This window comes from Hemicordylus capensis, chromosome 5, assembly GCF_027244095.1.
Source record: "Hemicordylus capensis ecotype Gifberg chromosome 5, rHemCap1.1.pri, whole genome shotgun sequence".
Lineage (NCBI taxonomy): Eukaryota > Metazoa > Chordata > Lepidosauria > Squamata > Cordylidae > Hemicordylus > Hemicordylus capensis.
The window spans coordinates 219,802,330-219,815,410 of NC_069661.1; the positions used below are offsets into that span (position 1 = coordinate 219,802,330).

Sequence of the window (13,081 nt, forward strand, 5' to 3'; positions counted from 1 at the left end):
AAAAAGGAGTACATAAACGCAATAAACTCCATGTTACTGATCATTCTGAGCCTTTAGCAGCAACTACCCATGTCTCTTTCAGCTGAGAAGAAGAAAATACCCTCTGGAGTCTAGAAAAGCTATAAAATCCTATGCAGAGAAAACCAAATTCCTCTCTAGACATCTCCACCCCATTTCCACCACCACCACCACTCCCCACAACTCTCCTCTCCCTGCACACCTGTTCGAAGCGCCATCCATCTGACATAGTGGAAACCATTTGGGTGAGCTCTTCCTCCTGACACTGCAGCACTCTGTACACGTGCTTTGGAGGCACCTAGGAGGAATGCAAAACAACACCCTGTGTAAAGACGGAATCCTTCCTCTTCAGCAGATTCTCCCTTAGGAAAATGGCTACTTCCCACCCTCAACATCAAGGATCCTTGTGACAGTGGGGGTGGGGTGGGGTGTGACAACTCTTTTTTAAAAGCTCAGATTATTTTTAGAGCCTTTCTCCACACTTCATATGGCCCCCAATTCATGACTGAAAGACCTCTGGGCCCTTCGCAGCAAGGCTGCATGGCAGAGAAATAGTTGGAATAAATTCAAGAAGTGTGTAGCTTCTTTCAAAGCAAGAGTTGAGAACACTCCTGCTTTGTGGGTGTGCATCGTTTCCTCTGCTAGCCCCCACCACGGAGAGCAATACCTTCGCTGTCCCTCTTTCCCATAGCCCTGAGCCTGGTTCAGCAGTAAGTTCACAAGGGAATAGCTCTCCCAGTGCCAATGCGTCACTTTTTTCCTGTTTTGAAGTAGCCTTCCAATTAAATATTCAGGACAGTGAGTGCCTTAGAACTGAATCTATGCACCATTCATTTGCTTCCTTGTGGCGGCGGGGGGGGGGGAGCCCACTTTATCCCACTTTTGCAAGACATCTTGCTTATGGATCCTTGCAACATTTGCAGAGTTCTGAGGCAGGCTCAATGCCCCAGCATTTACACATGAATTCCCTCTGCAGTTCTCTTTTTCTCAAGTAGGCCTTCCACAGCCATAGCCCATCATACGTGTGTTATTGTGTAGTCCTTTTCCTCCAGTCTGTCCTTTATGAGCCTGATAAGAGACCCAATATTGTAGAATTCAGCTTCTTCCAGTACTCCTAGGAACACAGACAGAGATAAAGGAATGAGCTGCCTTGGAAGCCACTGAGCTGCATCACTGGTACCAACTTTTGGCAAACAAACACACACACACAACTAGCTTTAACTTTTTATAACTAGGAGGCTTGGATGATTTTGGAATTTGAGCCAACGGCAAAATTACACAGATCAAGTTTTGCAAAGCAACCAACTATAAGTCTGACTTGGGGATTGGGGTCCACAACCCTAAGTCCACTTGCTAGGGAGTTAAGTTCACTAACTCAGTGGGATTGACACAGCATGTGTGTATATGCCATTCCATAGAAGGACAGGAAAGACACCCTGACTGTGGTACTGGGCACAGAAATGTGGCTCCCTGCAAATGAAAGCTGTCATTTGAGAGAGAAAAAGCAGTTGCCAGTAGGAATGTGCACAAAGTGTTTAGTGCACATCCGAGGTGGTGGTGAGTGGCCGCTTTAAAATAAGAAGGTCAGGTTTTACCTGCCCCTCCATCACTCTGGGAGCAGCACTGCAGCATCTAATACCACAATGTAAGTATTAAATGCTGCGCGGCTGCAATGCTGCTCCCAGCAGCCTGCAGGCAGAGTTGGCATGTGGACACCATTTGCATGGTCAGCATGGTGCTGCTGACCACACAAGTGGCATCCACACATGCGCAGATGCCATTTACATGCTGAGGCTGCTGGGAGCAGCAATGCAGCATCCAATATCAACAGTGCTGAGGGGTGTGTGTGGCGGGGGGGGGAGTGACGGAGGGCAGATAAGACCTGCCTTCCTCCTTTTAAAAGGTACCCACTCACTGCCCGCAGAAATAATTCGGCTGGGGAAACTCGAAGCGTTTCGGCTCCTCCAAGTAGAGGCTCCGAAACACTTCGTGCATATCCCTAGTTGCTAGTTCTTGCAATTGTGAGGGTTTGCTTTAGTGTGGGTGGGCCATGGTGGCCAAAATCTCAGAAGCAGAAGTACTGGCTGAATAAGATTTCCAAAAGGTCAGACTTTACTGACCTACAGTGCCCAGCTCTTTCCCATAACTGGCAGGATTATGCAAAACAGTAAACATGGCAAAATCATAGTCCTTTTTGCAGGCAGAGAACTTTATGCTGTCTGATCTTTGTGGCTTTGGGCAACTCTGGGGTACATCAAGTTCTGCCTGGCCAATGCAAAAATGAGAATGGAAGCCAAGTACTCTGTAAGGCATGTGCCTTGCTGAATCCACCAAAAGGTCCATTTAGTCCAGCATTTTGTTTTCAACAGTGTGCCTCAGGGCTCCATATTGTCTCCGATGTTGTTTAACATCTACACGAAACTGCTGGGAGAGATCATCAGGAGATTTGGTGCAGGGTGCTATCAGTATGCTGATGACACCCAGATCTATTTCTCCATGTCAGCATCATCAGGAGAGGGCATAACTTCCCTAAATGCCTGCCTGGAGTCGGTGATGGGCTGGATGAAGGATAACAAACAGAGACTGAATCCAGATAAGATGGAAGTACTCATTGTGTGGAGTCAGAACTCGAGAGACTATTTTGATCTGCCTGTTCTGGATGCGGTCACACTTCTCCAGAAGGAACAGGTACACAGTCTTGGAGTGCTTCTGGATCCAAGCCTCTCCCTGGTGTCCCAGGTTGAGGCGGTGGCCAGAAGTGCCTTCTATCAGCTTCGGCTGATACACCAGCTGTGTGCATTTCTTGAGATGAACAACCTCAAAACAGTGGTACATCTGCTGGTAACCTCCAGACTGGATTACTGCAACACACTCTATGTGGGGCTGCCCTTGTATGTAGTCCGGAAACTACAGTTGGTCCAGAATGCGGCAGCCAAGTTGGTCTCTGGGTCATTTCGGAGAGACCATATAACTCCTGTATTGAAGGAGCTACACTGGCTGCCGATATGTTTCCAGGCAAAATACAAGGTGTTGGTTGGGCTCCTGGGTATTTAAGAGAACGTCTTCTTCATCATGAACCCCACCACCCACTGAGATCGTCTGGAGAGGTCCGTCTGCATTTGTCCCTGGCTTGTCTGATGGCCATTCAGGGACAGGCCTTCTCCACTGCTGCCCCGAGGCTTTGGAATGCGCTCCCTAGTAAAATAAGAGCCTCCTCATCTCTGACAGCTTTTAAAATGTCTTTAAAGACACAACTGCTCACCTATGCTTTTAATTAATATTGGTTTAATGGTTTTAATGGTGTTTCAAAATATTGTTTTACAAATTTTAAATTGTTGTAATGTTTTAAACTTTTTGTTTTTGTTTTAACTAATGTTTTCCTTTCTGTTTTTATTTTGTTGTAAACCGCCCAGAGACGCAAGTTTTAGGTGATATAAAAATAGGCTAAAATAAACAGTAGCCACAGGATGTCTCTGGAAAGCATATAGGCAGGGCATGATGGCCTTATTCCCTCCTCACTGTTCATCCCCAGCATATAACCTTGTAGTGGTTAGAGAGTTGGACTAGGACTGGGGAGACCCGAGTTCAAATCCCCATTCAGCCATGAAACTCCCTGGGTGACTCTGGGCCAATCTCTCCTCTCTCAGCCTAACCTACCTCACAGGATTGTTGTGGGGATAAACATAACCACTCTGGGCATAACGTACACCGCTCTGGGCTCCTTGGAGGAAGAGCGGGATGGAAATGTAAGAATAAATAAAATAAGAGTTAATTAGCCTTAACCCATTATGGATCCAAGAGATCCTTGGATTCTGCTTACTTGGAGCCAGTTCAATATTTTTGTGGGTCCATGAGCAAGGAGCCATCATTCATGTATGTGAATAAGACATTCTCAATGAATGATAAAAATTTATCATTTTGACAGATTATAGACAATCAATACAGATTTGATGACACTTCTCCTCCATGAACCAACTTCAGGAGTTGAACCAACTTAGGAGTTCTCATGCACAGCTCTCTGAAGACAGCAAGTTCTAATGAAGAGTCCTTTGAGCTTAAAATAAGTGTCTCTCCTATATAAGCATATCTCACCTATAAAACTAAGAACATAGGAAGCTGCCATATACTGAGTCAGAAATGGACAGTGGCAGCTCTCTCTGCAATTTATTTATTTATTTATTTATTTTGCGCTCCATGTCCGGCCTTGAGATTAACTTGTGCTTCATGCACTGCTCTGGTCTGCTTAGTCAAAATGTGGCTGAAGTTGCTCTAACTGAACTTATGGCTATGCTTGCTGCTAAGGGTGCTGCTTTGGCAGCTGTTACAATGCTAGGAGGTAACGTAAGGAGTCATAATTATGTGTGACTCAAGAGCAACTTGTGCCAGTAATGTTACTGCAGCATAGGCATTGTGGCTGGCAGTGGATTCTGGGTCAGCGATGCTTTTTTGAACAGTTTGAAATGTGTATTCTGTGTTGGGAGGGACAATTCCCTTTTACTGTGTGCTTCTGCAGTGTTTTTCAAGGCAGGGATGCAAAATGCAATGCAAAACTTGTGTGCACTCTGAGTGCCATAGGGAACAATGGGGAAACTTGAAATACTCTATTGTTCTCCATGAGTAGTTCCTAGGGGCACCAAAGTGGGTTGTATGGTGGGGCATGATGGGTGCTCCCTACCACCCAGCCCCACCCCCCAAAGGACAAGCAGCCAATTTTCAACAAATTTAACCATTTCCCCAAGCCTCCATAGGATCCTATGGGAGTTTCCCCATTGTTCCCTATGACTGGAACACTTGAAATTTTTAGAATTTGTTTTGAGTTTGTTTCATTGAAACAGCTGTTTTGCATTTTCATTTTGAGCTTGAAGCAAAATCCTTTTTTGTGTATATCCCTAACAGTTTATTGGGTCAAGAACTCAGCTTAAAGTTCCTTGAGCCTGCATGTTTCCTCCTCTCTCCCCCATCCCATCTCCTTCACACTTATGCAGAGCTCCGATGTCAACATCCTGGCTTGTTAAAATAGTTTATACACACAGAGATGTTCTAATAAACCAGGAAGTCGATGCGGTTATTTAACTCTGGTTTCTATATACAGAAAAATAAACCTGGGTTTGTTGGGTTGTCCTGTTGGATATGGAGTTCCAGTGCATCAACCTTTTGCACCAACTATCCTAATGGCCACTGGGAGTAGAGACAGTGAGTAAGGGTCTCTCCTAACTGTTCTACCTGTCTCTACTCTATGACCCCTGATCAGACACTTCCACACTTCCTGTGCTGAGTCACAATCCTTCTTTTCCTCCTAGAGAGAAGATGGAAACATCCCTCTCCCACCTTACCTATTCATTATGTAGTCCTTTAGATTAGGTTTAGGTCTTTCCTATCCAAGTGTACTTAACCAATAAATACTTAGTATTTAGTTCTACAAGGATCTCCATGTGCTTTATCTAAATAGCTGCAACAACTAAACCATCCTCTATTCTGTAACTGGAGTGTGTGTTCATTCTTTAGTGTTCTGCTGTTTTACCTACTCGGGGTAAAAATTAATAACCCCCAACATGTCCAACCACTATTAAGTCACTCAGCATTGTAAGATTACGCAAGAGTTCATAATAAGCACCAAGCAATTTTTTCTTTCTGTTCACAATTCTTTGCATCCAAGTCCATGGTTTCTAATCATCTGAGGACCAAAATGCTACAAAGGGACCTTATATGTATAGAAGTAGAACTTACTAGCTTTGAGAATCATTTCAGCCTGATGCTATGGTACTCCTGTTGGAGTAAAAGAAAGCTTATTCCTCCTGCTAAAAAGGCTTTCTATCACAGACTAAGTTCTCACAATCATGGTAATCCTGGTTAAAGAGTAATCAGGATTGCTAACCCAGAATGTCCAGGCAATCCTGGTCAAACCGCTGTGGTTAAAGCACATTTAACCAGGATAACTAAGATCTGATCCTGGTTAAACTGCAATTAACCAGGGTATACATATTTAATGTTCAATGTATATACAACTTTTCATTAAAATCTCCAAATGGTTTAGAATATAATTAAAACAATGCATAATTAAAATTAAAAAGGTACAGATCTCAAAAGTTAATACATAATTATATATTCTGGATATATAACCAGGATGAAGTCCTGATAATCAGTTCTACAGGGCTCAGCAATCCTGGTTAATTCTCATTAGGATTGCCATGATTGTGTGAACACAGCCCCAGAAGATGATTTTTTTAAAAAGATGGGCTATCATGTTAAATACAAGAAAAGTGTTCCTTTTGCTGAAAGTATTCCTTGTATGGAGTATAACTGAGGGGCAGGAAAAAAAACCTCCTCTACCAAGCTGACAGAATGATGCTCTGGATAGATGGTATGAAGGAAGTAGAGTAGGGTCTTGGCTAACAGAATTTTGCCACAAGTCAGGAAGTTGTGAGTTTGAATCCTATCATTGCCACAAACTCTATGTGGCCTTGGGCAAGCCATTACCTTTCAGTTTCAGCCTCCCACCTGCAATATAGGATAATAGTGGCCTACCTTGGAGAACTATTTTAAGGATGACAAAAAGTAAATTGGGGAAAGCATTTGGAAACAGTGGAAGTTGCACATAAATGCTATATTATTTCCTGGTACAGGACAATTACTGACCCACATGGAAGTATTTTTGTTATGCCTATTCTTCAGAATCCTTCATGGTACAGGTGGTCCTCATTACCCACAGTTTCAACAACTGCGGTTTTGCATATCCGTGGACGGGTCTTAGAAACCCGGTTTCTTTATCCGTGGTATAGACATATGCTAAAATTCACCTATTCATGATTTTCAGTGGCCAGAAATGACTTCTAATGTCATTTCGGGCCATTTTATAGTGCAGAGCCATTTTGACAAAAAATCCTGTGGAGGACTAGGCCTCACTTAGAGCAACTGCTGGGAGGGTGGTCCTGTCCTAAAAAGGAAAAAAAACCAGGAAGTTCAAATCAAAAGGGACCAATCCAGAGGACTGGGCAGGGATTTCTGGCTCAGCCACCAGCAGAAGCTTTGGCTTGTTAGTCAGTCTGTCCCAGGAAGGCCCTGAGGAAGTAGCAGGCTCAGCTGCTGGGGACATGGGAAGTCCACAGCCTGTGAGTAATACGGACTAGTAGAGTTAAACGTGTCAGGGAAGTTATTTTTCTTTACTGATTGCTTGGAATCTGCATTGCCAGGTTAACAAAATCTCTCTCTTACAATGTTTAATGAAAATACAATTGTTATTGCAGACCTTTTTCTTTTAATCTGATAATAAATCCTTGTTGCTGAAATTGCTACTCTTCATTTTGGGTCTGCTTTAGTCACATGCCTTTGGAGGCCTATTACTGCTCAGCCCTTTTGGGGAGGGTTTTGCCACTCCCCGCTGCCCCCCACTGGAACCTTATATGGAGAGTGGGTTTCCCCACATCAAAATAAAGTAGATAGCAACAGCCTATTGTGAATCCCTTACAGACAAGGATTCAACCCCAGTGAACTTCCCCCTCCTCCTCTGGCTCTGACTGGACTCATGACACAACTATAAGCGAGAACAGAACCCCCACGAATAATGGGGGGGGGGCCTCCTCGGCTCCCATTGAATGGCACACTGAGCTCAAGATCAAGGCTGTATTATTTTATTATATGGGCTTATTTGTTAAGAATGCTTCAAACGTGATGAATGCAGCCTCCATGCCAAGGGATGGATTAGATGACCTCCAGTTACATTAAACAGGCTTTGTTATCAGGCATCGACTAAATCATATCTGGTTAGTAAGGACCAGAGACAAAGCCTTCTTGGTGCTGGCTCCACTGACAGTTTCCCCCAGGGAGAGGTCTGTTTAGCCCCCTCCTTGCCTATTTATAAAGAGAATCTAAAGACATGCTAACTTGGCAAAGAGGCACCTTTTAACATGGTGATTCTCTTTATTTAGCAGGGGGAGAGTAACTGGCCCTATCCACCTCCAGTGACTGTTGCTGGTGTCTATCTGGGGTTTCTTTTTAGATTGTGAGCCCTTTGCGGACAGGGATCCATCTTATTTATTATTTCTCTGTGTAAACTGCCCTGAGCCATTTTTGGAAGGGCAGTATGGAAATCGAATAAATAATAAAATAAATAAATATTCTACAAACCATTTGTTGGCCAATTATATCTTTACTGGCTCAATATTTTGTATAGTTACTTCTGCACTTTTTATTTTAATCATACCTTTATACTGTTTGACATTTTATTATATTTGTGCTTTTAATGTGCTTGTGGGGGAAAACTGTTTGAGACAGTGCATATATACACACAAATAATATAACAAACTGTTTCCTTACAGACTCATCTCTGACCCGCAAGGTTACTTCTCCCTGGCAGTAGATGCTTTCACTCTGTTCTCAATACAGCTTCACCCACTTTGGCATCAATGCCATAAACAGCTGCATCAGCAAGAATGCCACTGTTCCTTCTTCAATTGCTGTCCAGGAATAGCCTTCAGGATGCTGCTTGCTGCAAAGTAGGCAAATAAAGATTTGCCTTCCATTTTGTTAGTCTGCAGTTATTTGCATCCATCTCTTCCCCAGAGGAGCACATGACTTTCTTTGCTAACAAGCAATGGGAATAGGCACTTAATGAACCCACAGGGGGGGATCAGAACAATGCCTAGGAACCAGCTTGCTCATATTACTCAGAACCCACTTGGACATGCCATCCTACTTGGAATTTAGCCCTCATATTTCAGTCTCCTTTTCACAGTGAACTACATGACCAACCAACTATGGCCACTACAAATGTAAATTTCACCAGACAGGGAGGAGGAGAGAACAGGCTTTCCTTTTTGAATCAATTTGTATTTATCCATTCTTTTATCTCACCTTTCCTCCAAGGAACTAAGGAAGCACACAGACTTCACTCTCGTTCTCTCAGAAACCATATGTGATGGACTACTAGGCTAAGAGATAAAATTGCTTCACACAATCCCCAGAAAGACAGTAACAAGTATGGAAGAGGGAACTGGAAGTTCCCATGGCATGCACACGCCCAGTGCTTCTGGCTTCTGTGTGTCCTGCCAAGTTGCCTTTGTTGGGTGGAGGTGGTCAGAATGGAAGACGGCAGAGAGGCTTGGGGATGGGGCCATAGCTCAGTGGTACAGCATTCGTTTTGCATGCAGAAGGACCCAGGTCCCAATTCAATATAAGGCAGCTTCCTATGGTCTCTGCAGGACAGGTCAAATATCAAACATCTGCCATTTGGACCACATGGATTCAGTGGCATGATCTTGCTATGGAATAAAGGGCACCCTTCCTCTTCCCCAGGGTTCTGGTGCTTTGAAATCACAGACATAGCTTCACATTCTCACTGCTTACCAAGAGGACAAAACTTTAAAACATTTAAGACATCCAAGTACAAGCGTATTCTCAAGAATCAAAACATACTGTCACAGGGTGATGATATGTTAGCCCCAATTCTTGTACTTCGTAAACTGAGCGATAATAAATATTGACATTCCTTTCCCACACATTTTGGTCTCTAGGCACTTTAAAAAAAGAAGAGGAATCCATCTTAGCACATAAGAACCAACAGCAACAGTGTATTTACTGTGGATGGTAGCAGTGTGATTAACTATTTCTTTCCTTTGGGGCCTTTATTTTTCAGTTTATAGGATATTGGCTATTTCATCCATCTTTTAAAGTCAATTCAACTGCTCTCCTTCAGCATACGAGTCATTCAAGTACTGAGCAAAGCCACATCACCAAATCCTATATACCTGGGTGTTATAACTTCACAGGCCTGACAACTTACCTTCCTCAGCCATATCTTTGTCCAATACTAGTTTCCCATGTCGGAGGAAATTCAGAATGGGTCCGAAGTAAGTAGGGTCACGATCTATAAGGTATGCACCAGTCTCATCCTAATAAAAACCAGAAAGAGTAGGGGCAAAGGTGCTTGTAACCAAACATAACATCCAAGCTGCCAACATGTCTAATAAATGGCTGTCACTTTTCTGTTAGACTCTACCAGAAAGTGACTCTACCCTGCTATTGACTGTACTGCTATCATGTCACTGAAAGTTCATTAATATTCTAACTTCTGAGGAAGCAGGGGACTCAATCATGAACTGAATGTGTGAAGGAAGCGAAGCGCTGGTCTGGATAGAAGAAAAGCACATGTACAGTTTAGAGTCAAGAGAGGGTGTGCATTGTGGGGGTAGAAAGCAGGGCTGGAGGAGGGCACAAGAAGGGGGTCAAAAAGTTAAGCTAGCTTCAGTTCTATTTATCTATAGAAACATAGGAAGCTGCCATATATTGAGTCAGACCATTGGTCTATCTAGCTCAGTACTGTCTACACAGACTGGCAGTGGCTTCTCCACAGTTGCAGGCAGGAATTCTCTCTCAGCCCTATCTTGGGGAAGCTAGGAAGGGAAATTGAAACCTTCTGTACTTCCCAAAGCAGCTCCATCCCCTGAGGGTAATATCTTGCAGTGCACACACTTCTAGTCTCCCATTCAAATGCAACCAGAGCAGACCCTGCTTAGCTAAGGGGACAAGTCATGTTTGCCACCACCGCAATCCTCTCCTGCATCTATGATGCAGCATACTTTACTTGTGTTGTCATAGAGAGCACCAGGAGCAGAAGTAAGCTTTTGGACTTCAGCGCTGCATACCCACAACAGTCAGGAGTGGCTCATCATAAGGGCATAAGGGTCGGGGGCAGGCACCAAGAGAGCCACAGCTGCCCCTCCTTCTCAGAACCCCATGTTCTCCTCTCTCTTCCCCACCCAGCTCCCACGTTAATAAGAGCCATGCTGCCTGCAGGCTGGCCATTCGTCAGGTAGAGCTGCGTGGACGGGTCAGTTATTAACGCTGAGGCGGGATGGGAGAGAGAGGGGCACACCGAGATCCGCGAAGGAGAGGCAGTTGTGCCTCCTTTACCCCACACCCGCACCGCTTAGGACCAGCCGCTGCGGCCAGGAACCTGGGTACTCTTAAGATAAGAAAACGAAGAGCAAGATTCTCACAAGGCAACTCAGCGCACCATCACACCTCACGTGACACTAGCGTACACAAGGCGGAGCCCCAGGGACACGCACTTTGCATAAACACACTGTTTTAAAAAATAAGAAAGAAAAAGAAAGAAGCCTGGTGTGCCTCACCCAGAGCAAGAGGAGTTCTATAGGATTCGCCCCTTTAAGCGCTTGCTCGCTGCTAGAATGCCCAAACCCGATCTTTTTTTTAAAAAAAGCAAGACGTTGACCCACAAAATGCGCGGCTCGTTCAGAGCACCTTCTGCGACCCAGATCCACTGGGCTAGCAGGCGTGACTTTGCAAAAGCTACTCTGACAATGAGCGACATTTGAAGCCACGGAAGGACGATGCCCCGAGGCGACTTCAAAGCATGCCCGCCCGTGCGGACGACCCTTTCGCGCTCTCGCTGCCTTGAAGGCGTTGCTCAGGAAGCCCAAAGGGAGGGCGAAGACGCAGCCCGCGCACAAGATCTGCAAAAAGAGGCGATCCTTCGGGGTCGCTTACCCGATCCGACTGGAGCTCCTCTCCCTGGCACAGACGGCAAAGGAAAGATTTCTGCTCGCGGCACAAGGTTTGCTTGGTGGTTAAAAAAATCGTGCCCCCCACATTCAGCCTCACCCACTTGCCTCGACTGTTGGGGGGTGCAGGCTGTTGGTAGCTCTCCCACGCATAGGAAGCCCTCTGTACTGCCGTCCTTTCCTCCACTCGATCCATCCTCATCATCTCCCTTTCTTTGTGTGTGTATCCCTCCTACTTTCAAATAGGCGGGACTCAAATTGCAGGTGTTCGGCGTGGCTGAAGCATTCTGGGAGTCGTAGTTTTCTCCAGACGGACCCAGAGGAAGCCGGTTTACAGTTTAAGGATGTGATATGGTGTTGGCAGCAGATTGATCCTTTGTAAGAGCAGCAATACATACAATTGTGACTATGGATGCGAGAAGCAAAAGGAGGACTCATCAAATCTTCATTTTGAGCAGTTCCCCAAGTTGATCTGGGAATCTAGAGGTTTGCATGCTAAAGGATTGCAATGGAATGGAATGGATCAATCACACAATAGTTTGCAATGTGTAGGATATATGTTTTGAATTACTTTAGCAATGGTTGATTTGTATAGTTTAATGAATCATGCAGATTGATGAGCGGGAAGTCTATATTTACTAAATTAGATGTAACGGGATTGTTAAGATATTGTAAAAACCAATAAAAAGTTTAAAAAGCAAAAAAAAAGAGGAAATGATCACACAATGAAGTTACAATGTCAGCTGCACACTTTTTTTTAAAAAAAGGTGTGCGCATAAAAATGAAATGACTTATAAATTATGTATGCATGCAAATACACGTGTATTTGCAAATACATGCATGTTATCTGTGCCGCAGGGTCAAGACTGGTCACAGCTCCTGGCCACATGTAGGTGAGATAGCAAGCACCAGTTTCCAGTGCTTAGAATGAAAGAAGCAGCTGCTATACCACCAGACCTTGGGAGCTGCATGGTGAACACACACTCTAGTGCAGATTCCTTAAGAGAGCTGGGGAGGTTTGAGGGGGTTTCAGTTCTTTTGATGGCATCATGAAGGATTTTTGAACAATGCTGCTAGAGGCAGGAAAGGGATAGTGAACTAGTCTAGTGTACTCTCCCACTCTACAGACTTGTTCATTGCAAAATCTTCCTTTGCAACTCTGTTGCATCAGTGTCATCTTTTGAATTCCTGCAAGATTATCCAGTCCTTTTCCTTGAGAATTTATTTGCATTATCACTTGCAGGAGACAATTATCTAATGCATATATTTGAAGTGAATTCATCAGTTACACAAACTGGGTACTGGGTACTCATGGACTTCCAGGATTACTTCACCATAATCATATGACTTGGAAAATTCCCCCAAATTAGCCAATCTCCATTCTCATTCTGAGGTTGGCTCTTTGCTATTTTAGCTCAGGTCCCTCCAAAGCTTAAGGCAGCCTCTATGGCGGTGCAGGCAGTTTCCAACCAAGCTGAGAACTCCTTGTGAACCCTTCCCAGGAGCTGTTGTCCAGGCTGAGGAATACAACTATTCAATTACCA

The 13,081-nt window shown here is 44.3% G+C and overlaps 2 protein-coding genes across 5 annotated transcripts in view; one reads left to right on the forward strand and one right to left on the reverse strand.

Moving 5' to 3' along the window:
• Positions 1-8,523, forward strand: part of TMPRSS6 (transmembrane serine protease 6) — a 67,539-nt gene extending 59,016 nt beyond the window's left edge. Inside the window, exon 16 of the mRNA XM_053256458.1 lies at positions 8,334-8,523. Coding sequence (XP_053112433.1) covers positions 8,334-8,345 — 12 coding nt within the window. The 3' untranslated portion in view covers positions 8,346-8,523. The remainder of the gene's footprint in view (positions 1-8,333) is intronic.
• KCTD17 (potassium channel tetramerization domain containing 17) overlaps positions 1-11,800 on the reverse strand; it is a 50,195-nt gene extending 38,395 nt beyond the window's left edge. For 2 of the 4 annotated variants that reach the window (XM_053256460.1, XM_053256462.1), the window contains exons 1-4: positions 11,524-11,799; positions 9,797-9,905; positions 1,041-1,132; positions 221-316 (exon numbers count right to left, since the gene is read on the reverse strand). In XM_053256460.1, coding sequence (XP_053112435.1) covers positions 221-316; positions 1,041-1,132; positions 9,797-9,905; positions 11,524-11,742 — 516 coding nt within the window. In that variant the 5' untranslated portion in view covers positions 11,743-11,799. Of the gene's footprint in view, positions 1-220; positions 317-1,040; positions 1,133-9,796; positions 9,906-11,523 lie in introns of all 4 variants that reach the window. The other 2 variants (XM_053256459.1, XM_053256461.1) reach the window with 2 other exon arrangements.
• Positions 11,801-13,081: the final 1,281 nt, after the last annotated feature.